At 44.1% G+C, this 14,883-nt stretch overlaps 2 protein-coding genes across 2 annotated transcripts; both read left to right on the plus strand.

Moving 5' to 3' along the window:
* Positions 1 to 254: 254 nt before the first annotated feature.
* Positions 255 to 7,275, plus strand: LOC311369839 (zinc-binding protein A33-like; the record flags this gene model as incomplete). The annotated part of the gene is made up of 2 exons (XM_084488059.1): positions 255 to 743; positions 6,412 to 7,275. The coding sequence occupies 2 exons, from the start codon at positions 255 to 257 to the stop codon at positions 7,273 to 7,275; spliced, it is 1,353 nt and encodes a 450-aa protein (XP_084344185.1).
* A 2,942-nt stretch (positions 7,276 to 10,217) lies between these two features.
* Positions 10,218 to 12,620, plus strand: LOC311369828 (E3 ubiquitin-protein ligase TRIM39-like). Its single transcript, XM_084488045.1, has 2 exons — positions 10,218 to 10,309; positions 10,418 to 12,620. The coding sequence occupies exon 2, from the start codon at positions 10,420 to 10,422 to the stop codon at positions 12,043 to 12,045; it is 1,626 nt and encodes a 541-aa protein (XP_084344171.1). The 5' UTR covers positions 10,218 to 10,309; positions 10,418 to 10,419; the 3' UTR covers positions 12,046 to 12,620.
* Positions 12,621 to 14,883: the final 2,263 nt, after the last annotated feature.

A 14,883-nucleotide genomic window follows, 5' to 3' on the forward strand; every position in this document is an offset into this window, starting at 1 on the left:
GCGGAGCCAGGTGTAAGAGGAAGAGAGCAGAGGACGTTTTGTACACAAAACAACCCTTAAGGTTTATAGAAACCAAAGCCACCCGACGAGGAAGCAGAAGAAGTTTTAGAACAAATAGTCTGACCAACAGAAACCACAACAAGGTGAGTAAAACAGCACAACTTTGGAAGAAGATTAAACCTCTCTTTCCGTTATGGCCATGGAATTAGAATTAGATTTGCTTGTTACATAAACCTTGTCGTCTGTGTCTAGGAATGGCCTCTGCTAACACTTCCTGGTCTGAGGAGAACTTTTCATGTTCCATCTGTCTGGATGTGTTCAGCAGCCCAGTTTCCACACCATGTGGGCACAACTTCTGCAGAACCTGTATTACTAAGTTCTGGGATGAAAAACTCCAGTACAAATGTCCTGTTTGCAACGAGCTTTTCCACACTAGACCTGATCTAAGGGTCAATATCCTCTTATCAGAGATGGTTGATCGGTTTGGAACGTCCGTACGAGTAAAAGAGCAGCCTTGTGTTGAACCAGGAGAAGTTCCCTGTGACGTCTGTACTGGGACCCAGCTGAAGGCTGTGAAGTCCTGCCTAGTGTGTTTTGTCTCTTACTGCCAAACCCACCTGGAGCCACATCAGAGGGTCGCAGTCCTGAAAAAACATCGGCTGGTCGAGCCTATGGACCGTCTGGAAGACAGGATGTGTAAGAAACACGACAGACTTCTGGAGCTCTTCTGCAAGACTGAACAGGTGTGTGTGTGTCAGTTCTGCACAGAGGGTGACCACAGGTCCCATCCTGTTGTTCCTCTAAAGAAGGAATATGAAGTGAAGACGGCCCAGCTGGGGAAGATAGAGGCTGAAGTTCCACAGATGATCCAGGAGAGAAAACCTAAGATTAAGGAAATCAAAGACACAGTACAATTGAGCAAGAAAGATGCAGACAAAGAGATAGCTGATGCTGGGCAGGCCCTCGCTGCTCTGATAGGCTGTGTTGAAAAGTGCCTGGATGATTTCAACCAAACGGTTAAAGAGAGACTGAAATCCACAGAGAAACAAGCTGAAGACCTCATCAAAGAGCTGGAGCAGGACATAGAAGATCTGACCAAGAGAATGTCAAAGGTGAAGCAGCTCTTACACACTAAAGACCACCTCCACTTCCTCCAGGCCTTCAGATCCCTGAAGAATCCTCCACCCACCAGGGACTGGACGACGGTGGCGGTCCGTCCTCCGTCTTACATAGGGACCTTATGGCGGTCCCTGCATCAGCTGGAGGAGACACTGAACATGGAGATGAAGAAGCTGTTTGATGCTGAACTGAAGCGGGTCCAGCAGTATGAAGTAGACGTGACTCTGAATCCTGATACAGCTCATCGCCGTCTCATCGTGTCTGGGGGTGGGAAACAAGTACAAGATGGAGGCAAAGAGTATAATAATTCAAAATCAAAGTATGAATATAATTACCGATTTCATAATCAATTTGGCATTTTATCTGTACTTACAAGGCAGAGCTTCACCTCAGGGAGATCATACTTTGAGGTCCAGGTTAAACACAATGCTAGATGGAATTTAGGAGTGACCACAACGCCAACATCAAATCACATCACATTCACCCCTGCACATGGTTACTGGATTCTTGACAACAAAAAGGATGGGTTGGTATTTAGTGATAGCCCTGCTGTCCCTGTCCCTCTGAGAGCTGAGCTCCAGAAGGTGGGGGTGTTTGTTGATTATGATGAGGGTCTGGTCTCCTTCTATGAAGTGGAAGCCAGGGTTCATATCTACTCTGCTACTGGCTGCACCTTTACTGGGCCTCTCTATCCATTCATCTGTCTAGGGAATACTAATGAATGCCAAACATTTTACCCCCTGATCATCTCACCTGTCAAACAAATAGACTAGGTCCTTTGTTTGATTATAAAACAAACAAACCACCAAAACAACTAATGTTGTTTCATGACTTAGAATCTCTACCATGTAAGATCCGAGAGAACTACTTTAATGTTGTACTGCTGTCATTCAACAAGTTATTGTTCTGAACAAGAAAATAACCCTGACTTAAAAAAAAAAAAGTCTTTGTAAAGGAAAACATCACATTATATTCATCATTTTCGTTTTTTTCTAGTCTTAAAGGTTTATTGCTATACAATTGTTTATGGTTGCAGTTATGTATAACTAGTTTTGGGGATTAATGTGTGTATCATAATAATCTAAACATTGCTATTTGTTCATATTTAGGACTCATAAATATATAATATATATTGTGTGTTTTTTATATATAACGTAAAAACACATTTCTGATTTGAAGCAGCTGATGAGTCAATTACTTTTAATGTCCACCATACAACAACCCAACATTGGTAACAAACACAAAGGTCACAGTGCCTACATGTAAAGATTCCCTCTATGTGTGTGAGTACCCTGACTTTATGTGACCTCTCCTCTCCTCTCCATCCTCTCCTCTTTCATCATCATTTAATAAATATAGGCTATTCAAAAAAATATATATAGTTACTTGAGTTGTTTGTATTTGATTTTAGGTCAGCGATATTGGATATTGTTATCGCTGAGCTGATGTGTAATGTCTACTTTTTCCGTCAGGGGAGCACTAGTCCTTCAAACAGTGGACATTCTGGTTCCTGATACACACTGTAGCCTGTAACATATTAACATAGTATATCATAAACCCTATTATCTAGTATATCTAATTAGACTATTTAATATTGTGAGACATGATTCTCCTTTTACTTTGCATTTCATCGCATGATTAAGGTATAAACTACAGCCACCTGCCACTAATTAATTAATGACCTCCTTAATTACCTCACATGGGCTATAGAGCAGGTGCCATTTAGAAACGTGCAGTCACGTCGTCGTTCGCCGGTAGAAGGCGGTGAATATCTGCGGTTGTGTAGACTTTACGGTGCTCATGTGTCAGATATGGTTTCTCTCTCTCTCTCTCTCTCTCTCTCTCTCTCTCTCGCTCGCTCTCTCTCTCTCTCTCTCTCTCTCTCTCTCTCTCTTTTTCTATATTTATTTTCATCAGCATAAAATTGCACAGATGAATAACGTGAAGTCAATGAGTTCAACGTGTATATGTTGTCGGCTTGGTGGCGGGTGTGTCGAGGACAGCCGCAGCAGACAGAGTGGGAGACGTCTTCCGCCGTCGCTCTCCAAGGTTCTGAACTCCGAGTCCAAGTCCGAGTGATGACGTCACACGCTTTGGACAAGCCACCGACCGCGTGGTTTAGGGAATCACCCCCGGTGTACGTACTCCATTTAAAAAGAAGTACGAATGTGAAACACTTTGCAGGAAGAACTACCGAATGAGATGAGATAAGAAAAATAAAGCATAGAATTGTTGACATATTTTTTAGCGCTGTACAAAATCTCAATGCCATAAAAAACAAGACTTGTTGTATGTGGCTATTCTGACTGGTTCCTAAACCTTCTCTCCCCTACAACTATAGAAGATCATGTTAGCCAAACTATAACTCACAATAGGACCATTAGCAGGCGTTTGTATCCAGAGCGTCCAGTGAGATGAAGGCCCAGGTCTGGGCTGCTCAGGGAGGACGTTGGGGATCCTCTGGACGAGGAGTCTAAACAAACCAACCCACCGGGTCCCCTGAGCCCCTCAACAGTCCTGGTTCACTGTGGGGCTGCAGGGCTGCCGGCTCCCCTGTGAACGCCCCTTCAGTTCAGCTTCAATAAGAGGAGGACAGGTGTGTCGCATCAGCGCCTAATCAGCAGGGGACCGGGTCACCCTATCAGCCAATCAGAGGGGATGCCTGCAACAGCAGGTGACCGGGTCACCCCATCAGCCAATCAGAGGGGATGCCTGCAACAGCAGGGGACCGGGTCACCATATCAGCCAATCAGAGGTGACGCCTGCAACAGCAGGTGTGTCACCTAGAGAGGGAGTCATCGAATATAAATAATGCAACCTAATCTACAAATACTGTAGAAAATATGTGAAATTATTAATTAAGTTGTTTTTAATTTGTTCATGAATTCAGTTCCTTCCTGAACTACGGGCCGTTCTGTGGTTCTCTGAGGGCGCGGCACCAACTGCCAAGCTCTACCAGTCGAGCCACCAGGGACCAGAGATTCAAACCACGGAGAGGATTCCTGGAATCGTTGAGTCACCGTTTGTTAAAACCATTTATGAGAGAGAGCTTGGTTTCATGCCCACTTGTTGGTGTGGTGACTCCTGTTAGTGTGAGTGTGTGTGTGTGTGTGTGTGTGTGTGTCCTGTGTTTGTGATTGGATAACAGGGAAACTAAATACCTTATATGATGACATCATACAGCCATCCTAACCAAAAAGTGTTTTCTTGTTGTTTGTTGTTTGTTGTTTGATTAAAGGTGATTCAGTGGGTTACATAGTAGTGCTCAACTTTCTCAAGTTAAATGCATAACATTTTTTTAAAAATGTATGTTAATATGCACTCAAATGGCCCTCTATTAAACACATGCACGTGTTAACTGATACTGGCAGTTTCGGGTAATCAGGTTATGTCAATCAAATGTTCTGGCTCCACCCCAGAGACGGTGAAAAGCTGATCTGCAATCAAGCCCCGCCCCTCAATGGAAAACTACCGTCTACCAGACGTCAGCCAGAATGCATTTTTAACATTCTGGTAGTGGGTTGGGACCAGCTCCAACAGCATGTTTGATTTTCTTTTACAACTTGACTGCAAGTTACTTTATTACTGCAACTCTATTGTCCAAAATGTGATTCTTATTCTCTTCTCTTTTCTCCAAAGGCTACATTGGTTCAAAAAGGGATACAAATAATTCTGCTTGATTAAGTGGTGGGTGGGTGGGTTTTGGACGGGTTTCTTTAGACACTGGAGCATTTCTCATGATTTTGAACTAATGGCTGCAGTGAAAGAGTAACAAAGAGAAGGTCCAGTTATTGTTGTTATGAGTTTTATGTGGCTGTTCAGATAACACAGGTAGAAAGGTCTTTAACTAGCTAGTTCTGTAATAACTCTGTAGCTTGATTCAGCTGAACCGTCACCATAAGGTGAGTGTTTGGTGATTGGTCACCTGCTTGGCTACGGAGCCAGGAGGGAAAGCAGACTCCACCCATTCAATTGGTTTGAAGGAATAGAAGGAAATCCATGGATTTAAATGACGTAAGACTGCAATGGATTAATGGAACATCATTTTGCTCAATCACACCTTGATAACCCTAAAATAACAACTAGAACTAAACTAGGGATACTAGTTGTCCATCACTTCAGATTTTCACACTATTTGTCCTTGGCACGTAAAAGCTACCCATAATGCACCACCAGTTAAAATTAAACCTGTTAAATGCCACGGCACATTTTAAGTTTGTTTTACTGTCTCTTTACTGGCACTGACTGTGATGTCTCTGAATAGTGAACTTGTTGGTCTGGTTTGTCTGCCCTACCCTGAGTCACATGATACAGCTTTTTTATGAGGTTAGAGTCTGAGAGATGAGCGTTATATAACTACCAGTTTCAACTCAATATTAAATCAAAAACCATAATAACACATATAACCTGGATATACAGGTAGAGCGATGTTTTTATGAAGACTGTACCAGAGAAAATACCAGAGATAGTTTTTGTATAGGTCTTAATCATAGTTACAGTGGCAAATCACCATTAAATCACAAGAATGTATCCGGTTTTGCACCATCTCTTGGTCTGTGTTTTGTATTAAAGGTTGAACATATTTGAACACACATCAATGCATTTGAAGTAGCCTACAACGTAAATGAATGTGCCCAAACGATGAAACATCAGTGAACTGTGTCCCCCTGGGGGTGGAGCCAGGTGTTAGGGGAGGAGCCCGGTGTTAGGGGAGGAGCCAGGTGTTAGGGGAGGAGCCAGGTGTTAGGGGAGGAGAGGAGAGGACGTCTTGATCAGGAAACAAAACGTAACATTCCCAGAAACCAAATCCATCCGACGTGGAAGCAGTTCTCTCTTTCAGGAGGATAATAAAACACATTTTGAAACAAATAGTCTGACAGACAGAAACAACAACAAGGTGAGTAAAACAGGACAACTTTGATAGAAGTTAAAACCTCTCTTCCTGTTATGGAATTATGAAAATAATAGACTTTCTCAATACATAAACCTTGAGCTTTGTGTCTAGGAATGGCCTCTGCTAATACGTCCAGGTCTGGAACGTCTGTAGGAATAAAAAAGCGGCGATGTATTGAACCAGAAGAAGTTCCCTGTGAGGTCTGTACTGGGACCCAGCTGAAGGCCGTGAAGACCTGCCTAGGGTGTTTCACATCTTTCTGTCAAAAGCACCTGGAGCCACATGAGAGAGTCACAGGCCTGAAGAAACATCGGCTGGTCGAGCCTATGGACCATCTGGAAGACAAGATGTGTGAGAAACACAAACGACTTCTGGAGCTCTTCTGCCAGACTGAACAGGTGTCTGTATGTCAGTTCTGCACAGAGGGTGACCACAAGTCCCATCCTGTTGTACCTCTAAAGGAGGAATATGAAGTGAAGACGGCCCAGCTGAGGAAGATAGAGGCTGAAGTTCAGCAGATGATCCAAGAGAGAAAAATAACGATTAAGGAGATTAAAAACACAGTTAAACGCAGCAAAGCAGATGCAGACAGAGAGATAGCTGATGGTTTGCAGATCATCACTGCTCTGATGCGCTGCATTGAAAAGTGCCAGGATGATCTCAACCAAATGGTTAAAGAGAGACTGAAATCCACAGAGAAACAAGCTGAAGACCTCATCAAAGAGCTGGAGCAGGAAATAGAAGATCTGACCAATAGAAGCTCAGAGGTGAAGCAGCTCTCACACACTAAAGACCACCTCCACTTCCTCCAGGCCTTCAGATCCCTGAAGGATCCTCCCCCCACCAGGGACTGGACAGCGGTGGAGGTCCGTCCTCCGTCATACATAGGGACCTTGAGGAGATCCCTGGATCAGCTGGAGGAGACACTGAACATGGAGATGAAGAAGCTGCGTGATGCTGAACTGAAGAGGGTCCAGCAGTATGAAGTAGATGTGACTCTGGATCCTGATACAGCTCATCCCAGTCTCATCCTGTCTGAGGATGGGAAACAAGTACATTATGGAGATGTAGTGAAGAAACTCCCAGACAACCCTAAGAGATTTACACAGAAAATATATGTTCTCACGAGGCAGAGCTTCTCCTCAGGGAGATTTTACTTTGAGGTCCAGGTTAAAGACAAGACTGCATGGTCTTTAGGAGTGGCCAGAGAGTCCATCAACATAATAGGTAACATCATAGTGACCCCTGAGACGGGTTACTGAAAGATTTTTTATAGCAAGGGTGGGTTGATATTCAGAGATAAACGTCCTGTCCATCTCCCTCTGAGAGCTGAGCTCCAGAAGGTGGGGGTGTTTGTTGATTATGATGAGGGTCTGCTCTCCTTCTATGATGTGGAAGCCAGGGTTCACATCTACTCTGCTACTGGCTGCACCTTTACTGAGCCTCTCTATCCAATCTTCAGCCCAGGTCCCTGTTATTATGAAGGTAACAACTCTGCCCCCCTGATCATCTCACCTGTCAATCAAACAGACTAGGACCTTTGTTTGTTAATAAAATAATCAAACAACCAAAACAACAATGTTGTTTCCTGAATTATAATCTCTACCATTTGAGATCTGAGAGAACTGCTTTAATGTTGCACTGCTGTAATTTAAAAAGGAAAATTTCATTAAGAAAATAACTCTATTCTATCTATATAAAAATATAACCCATTGTAAATGATTACATTACAGTATATACGTACTTCATTGTCCTTTTTCTCATGTTTTTTTAATGGTTTTCTGCTATACAATTGTTTATGGTTGCAGTTATGTTGAACTATTTTCAGGGATTAATTTGCATCATAATAATCAAATCATTATTTTACTTCTGAATCATGATTGAAAACAATAAAATGTATGAATGTATGACAACTTTTCTGATTTAAATAAAAATAGAAAAACAGCTGATGAGTCGATTTACTTTTAATGTCCACCATGCAACAACCCAACATGTGTAACACACTAACACAAAGGTCACAGTGACTACATGTAAAGATTCTCCTCATGTGTGTGAGTGACCATGACTTTGTTTTGTCAGCTCTGCTCTCCTCTCCATCCTCTCCTCTTAGTTTCTCCTCTCTCCTTCCTCTCTCTTCTCTTCCTCCTCTCTCCTATCTCTGCTCTCCTTTCTAGCTCATCCAGGATTGTGTTAAGTACTGTCTTGCATACACATTACACGTGTTTACAAATTACCTAGGCAATATTACAATTTATTTGGGCAAATATTCTAATTTAGCCTTTTTTAAGACAGCGCACAATTATTTTGCTCCACTAAATGCTGTTTTCTTCCAGGTACTTCTCACTACACAAAACGTAACTCCATTCAAACATATACAGCGATCAAAACAACGTAACACTCGGGGGGGCTTGCAGCGGTGGAACTAAAGCTTTGTAGCGTGGCCGGGGGGGGGGGGGGGGTGGCAGGTAACTTCAGTGGCTCCATAGACCGTGATAGAAAAGTGAGTGTGGACTATGGAGCTATTACTGTTGCAATATTATTTGCAAATGCGTGTCTCAATCTGTGTGTGTGTATTCAGATCTGTGTGTGCGTATTCAGATCTGTGTGTGTGTAATATGATCTGTGTGTGTGTATTCAGATCTGTGTGTGCGTATTCAGATCTGTGTGTGTGTATTCAGACCTGTGTGTGTGTAAAAAAAATCTGTGTCTGTATTCAGATTTGCAAGTGAAGACAAATCTGCAAGTGCATGCAAAGATCTGTGAATGTGAACACAGATCTGTAAGTGTACATAGATCTGTAAATGTGTAAACCGATCTGTAAATGCGTACATAGATCTGTAAATGTCTGTCATCACTTACAACTCAGGCAGGAGCTCTCCATTGGCTGTGTTTTTACACGTGAATTTTGCAACACTTCTGCCGCGGCAGATCTGTGATCTGCAAATGTGTAGAAATGAGATTTGTCTGTGACCTCAGTGTTCCTTTGCCCTGAGCTCAGGCTCACAGGCTCACGCTGCCTGGCTGCAGTAGCAGTACCGCCTACACACCACCAGTCGGCGCGTAGCACCCAGTGATGATAAGCGTGTCACTTGGGGTCATTTCCTTGTACTTACAGCGAACACTCTTGAATTCATGGTATTGCCTCCCGACCATACACTCGACACAACGCCAACCGTGAGCGCAATGAAATGACCCCAAGTGACACGCTTATCATCACTGGGTGCTACGCGCCGACTGGTGGTGTGTAGGCGGTACTGCTACTGCAGCCAGGCAGCGTGAGCCTGTGAGCCTGAGCTCAGGGCAAAGGAACACTGAGGTCACAGACAAATCTCATTTCTACACATTTGCAGATCACAGATCTGCCGCGGCAGAAGTGTTGCAAAATTCACGTGTAAAAACACAGCCAATGGAGAGCTCCTGCCTGAGTTGTAAGTGATGACAGACATTTACAGATCTATGTACGCATTTACAGATCGGTTTACACATTTACAGATCTATGTACACTTACAGATCTGTGTTCACATTCACAGATCTTTGCATGCACTTGCAGATTTGTCTTCACTTGCAAATCTGAATACAGACACAGATTTTTTTTACACACACACAGGTCTGAATACACACACACAGATCTGAATACGCACACACAGATCTGAATACACACACACAGATCATATTACACACACACAGATCTGAATACGCACACACAGATCTGAATACACACACACAGATCTGAATACACACACACACAGATTGAGATACGCATTTGCAAATAATATTGCAACAGTAATAGCTCCATAGTGGACCCCTAACCTGTCATCTAAAGGCCCTGACTGTATCGCTGTCTGCTGCTCTCAGCTCTGCTGCTCGTGTGTGCACTGTGCGCGTACACATCTGGGAGAGTTCCTACAGCAGCGTAGCGCCAATGAACAACTCTTTGCACTCTGTTTCTGTTGACAATCGGATCGGGGTTGGATTGAAAGTATTCGGGAAGCCCCGGGAACCCGGATAGATCTACAACACCGATGATCCCAGTTACAGTCGCAAATAACCACTAAATCACCATCTCTCTTAACTCCAGAAAGAAGAGAACACACAAAAACGCATTTGAAGAGGCCACACTCATGTGCCGTGAGGATGGAGCCAGACGTTAGGGGAGGAGCCAGGCGTTAGGGGAGGAGAGGAGAGGACGTCATGTTGAGGAAACGAAACCTAAAGCACTCGACGTGAAAGCAGTTCTTCCTTTCAGGAGAAAAATAACACGCATTAAAAAGTCTGACAGACAGAAACCAGAACAAGGTGAGTAAAGCAGCACAACTTTGTGAGAAGTTAAAACCCATTTTGCCGTTATGGAAAAACAAAAATAATGGGATTGCTCAATACATAAACCTTGTCGTCTGTGTCTAGGAATGGCCTCTGCTAACACTACCTTTTCTGAGGAGAACTTTTCATGTTCCATCTGTCTGGATGTCTTCAGCAGCCCAGTCACCACACCATGTGGACACAACTTCTGCAGAACCTGTATTACTAAATTCTGGGACGAACAAGTCAAGTACAAATGCCCCGTTTGCAACGAGCTTTTCCACACAAAACCTGATTTACGTGTGAATATCCTTGTATCAGAGATGGCTGCTCAGTTTAGAACATCCGTACGAGTAAAAGAGCAGCCTTGTGTTGAACCAGCAGAAGTTCCCTGTGACGTCTGTACTGGGACCCAGCTGAAGGCTGTGAAGTCCTGCCTAGTGTGTCTTATCTCTTACTGCCAAACCCACTTTGAGCCACATCAGAGAGTCGCAGGCCTGAAGAAACATAGACTGGTCGAGCCTATGGACCGTCTGGAAGACCGGATGTGTAAGAAACACGACCGACTTCTGGAGCTCTTCTGCCAGACAGAACAGGTGTCTGTATGTCAGTTCTGCACAGAGACAGACCACAAGTCCCATCCTGTTGTACCTCTAAAGGAGGAATATGAAGTTAAGACGGCCCACCTGGGCAAGATAGAGGCTAAAGTTCAGCAGATGATCCAGGAGAGACAAAAAAATATTCAGGAGATTAAAGACACAGTTAAACGCAGCAAAGCAGACGCAGACAGAGAGATAGCTGATGGTGTGCAGGTCCTCACTGCTCTGATGCACTGCATTGAAAAGTGCCAGGATGATCTCAACCAAATGGTTAAAGAGAGAATGAATTTCACAGAGAAACAAGCTGAAGACCTCATCAAAGAGCTGGAGCAGGAAATAGAATATCTGACCAATAGAAGCTCAGAGGTGAAGCAGCTCTCACACACTAAAGACCACCTCCACTTCCTCCAGGCCTTCAGATCCCTGAAGGATCCTCCACCCACCAGGGACTGGACGACGGTGGAGATCCGTCCTCCGTCGTACGTAGGGACCTTGAGGAGATCCCTGCATCAGCTGGAGGAGACACTGAACATGGAGATGGAGAAGCTGCGTGATGCTGAACTGAAGAGGGTCCAGCAGTATGAAGTAGATGTGACTCTGGATCCTGATACAGCTCATCCCACGCTCATCCTGTCTGAGGATGGGAAACAAGTACATGATGGAGATGAAGAGAAGGAACTCCCAGACAACCCTAAGAGATTTACACAGCATGTATATGTTCTCACGAGGCAGAGCTTCTCCTCAGGGAGATTTTACTTTGAGGTCCAGGTTAAAGATAAGACTGGATGGTGTTTAGGAGTGGTCAGAGAGTCCATCAGCAGAATTGGTGAGATTATAGAGACCCCTGAGACGGGTTACTGGACTCTTAACTACGACGAGGATGGGTTTGTATTTAGTGATGACCCTGCTGTGCGTCTCCCTCTGAGAGCTGAGCTCCAGAAGGTGGGGGTGTTTGTTGATTATGATGAGAGTCTTGTCTCCTTCTATGATGTGGAAGCCAGGGTTCATATCTACTCTGCTACTGGCTGCACCTTTACTGAGCCTCTCTATCCATTCCTCTGTCCATTTCTCCATGATTATGAAGGTATAAATTCTGCCCCCCTGATCATCTCACCTGTCAATCAAACAGACTAGGCCCTTTGTTTAATAATAAAATAATCAAACGACCAAAACAACTAATGTTGTTTCCTGAATTAGAATCTCTACCATGTGAGATCTGAGCGAACTGCATTAATGTTGTACTGCTGTCATTTAACAAGGAAACATTCAGTAGGAAGTGAACCCTGACTATTATAAATTATAACCCATTGTAAAGCATTAGATAACATTATGTTCTTCATTGTCTCTTTTTCATGTTTTAAAGGTTTTCTGCTATACAATTGTTTATGGTTGCAGTTATGTATAACTAGTTTCAGGGAATGATGTGCATCATAATCATCTAAACATTACTTTTAGTTCATACTTCGGAATCATGAATGACAAAACAATCAAATGTAAAAACAAATTCTTTATTGTCTGTTTTCTCCAGTTTTTTTTAAAGGTTTACTGCTGTACAATTGTTAATGGTTACAGTTACGTAGAGCATGGTTTGAGGATTAATCTGTATATCATAATCATCTAAACATTACTATTAGTTTATACTTCGGAATCATGAATGACAAAAAAATCAAATGTATAAACATTATGGTTTCAATAAAAGTGGAAAAACAGCTGTTGAGTCGGTTTACTTTGTCCAACATGCAACAACCCAACATGTGTTCCACACTAACACAAAGGTCACAGTGACTACATGTAAAGATTCTCCTCATGTGTGTGAGTACCGTGACTTTGTCTTGTCATCTCTCCTCTCCTCTCCATCTTCTCCTCTCTCCTTCCTCTCTCTTCTCTTCCTCCTCTCTCCTATCTCTCCTTTCTAGCTCATCCAGGATTGTGTTAAGTATTGTCTTGCATACACATTACATGTGTTTACAAATTATCTAGGCAATATTACGACTTATTTGCGCAAATATTTGAAGAGCTTTAGCTCTAATTTTGCCTTTTTTAAGACGGCGCACAATTATTTTGCTCCACTGATCCATGGTTCAGCTCTACCTTCAAAGGACAGCGACTATAAACTACTTTACTCATCGCACTGAATGCTGTTTTCTTCCAGGTACTGCTTACTACACAAAACTTAACTTCATTCAAACATATACGGCGATCAAAACAACGTAACACTCGGGGGGGGGCTTGCAGTGGTGGAACTAGAGCTTCATAGGGTGGCCGGGGGGGACCCAGGTAACTTCAGTGGCTCCATAGACCGTGATAGAAAAGTGAGTGTGGACCCCTAACCTGTCATCTAAAGGCCCTGACACACCATTCCGACTGCCGATCGGCGGCAGAAGAGGCAGTCGGATCGATTTAGTCGTGGCCAATTCAACGTGTGCAATCGGCTGAAAAGATCACAGACGGCTCTGACGATGACCGACCGCACAGCATACACCGAACAGACTCAGGTCACCGAGCTCGCCAGACTGTCCGACGGCCGATAATCTGGTTGGTGTGTCAGGGCCATACGGAACATGAATTAATACTCTGATGGCTGATTAGAGGTAGAAGTGATAATTCACTGACACTAGAGTTCTTTAATGTGGCAGCTAGTGTGGTCCACTAGGGTCACTTCACTAGAATAATTTAACGTACTCTGAATAGCCAATGTCTCTGCCCCGGAACTGCAGCTCATTTATTACTCACACAGAGACACACACACACACACACACACACACACACACACACACACACACACACACACACACACACACACACACACACACACACACACACAAAGAATTCTCAAAACAAAAGTATTTTCTTCAAGTAGAATTATTTACAATTTCAACACAAATTATATTAAACAAAAAAAAAATCATGGACAAAAATGGACACACACACACACACACACACACACACACACACACACACAAACATGAAACAAAACTGATTGAAACACTGTGAGAGGACACGCTCTCTCTAGTGCAGAGCGAGCAGCACACTGCGTCCGTCTGTCCTCCGTCTCTAGATTTGTGTTCCCCAAAGACACCGGTTGTCATGTGAGTCCGCAGACTGGCAGAGCGGCGCACATCACTGGTTAAATGGGCACTGCTCAATGGTTTAGTGATCGCTTCAGGTTGAACGCAGCGTGTAGTGGGGCCCTAGCTTTAGACGGGGCCCCACACTGAGGTAACCAGACAGAAAGAGACGGATTCAAACTCTAAACCCTGTTTCACTCTGTGTTGCTTTCATTCATTTGTTTGTTTGTTGGTTTGTTTGTTTGTTTGGGCGTCCCCACGGTGATTACCGTGACAACGCTGAGCATCAGGCGCCAGGAACTCGCCGCCCAGGGTGGCGTCCGCCGCCGCCCACGGGCCGGTTCGTCAGCGCGGCGCCACGCCGGCCTTCGTCTTCTCCGCGCTCATCGAGCTCGCCGCCGTCGACCGCCCGACCAAGCGGAGCTGGGCCCGGGGCGGCAGGGACGCACCGGAGGCCCCGCAGCACCCAGAGGTGCAAATACTCCCATCATCCGTCACCATGACGACCTGCTATTGAGTCGTTGAACAGACGCTTTTAGAGAAAAATAACTTTGTTGATTCAGTTAAAAACTGAAATAAAGAAGGTTTACACTAACATGTGATTATGTATTCATTAGAGTATCTGTGGATAGCTGTCATTATTCTAGGGTTTAGGGATTATTTCTTCCTCTCTTATCTCCTCCTTCCTCCTTCTCCCTCTATCACCACTTCCTCCTCCCTCCCCTTACCCATCCTTTCTTTATTCTTCACCCCTCCTTCCTCCTCCCCTTCCTCATCCTACCCCTCCCGTCCCTCAACACCTCCACTCACACCCTTCATCCTCTTCTTCCTCTCCTCCTCCTCCCCTTCATACCTCTTCCTCTCTCCCCCTCTCCTCTCTCTTCCACCTCCTCCTCTTTCATTT

Source organism: Micromesistius poutassou (genome assembly GCF_964030765.1).
Source record: "Micromesistius poutassou genome assembly, chromosome: 24".
NCBI classification, from domain to species: domain Eukaryota; kingdom Metazoa; phylum Chordata; class Actinopteri; order Gadiformes; family Gadidae; genus Micromesistius; species Micromesistius poutassou.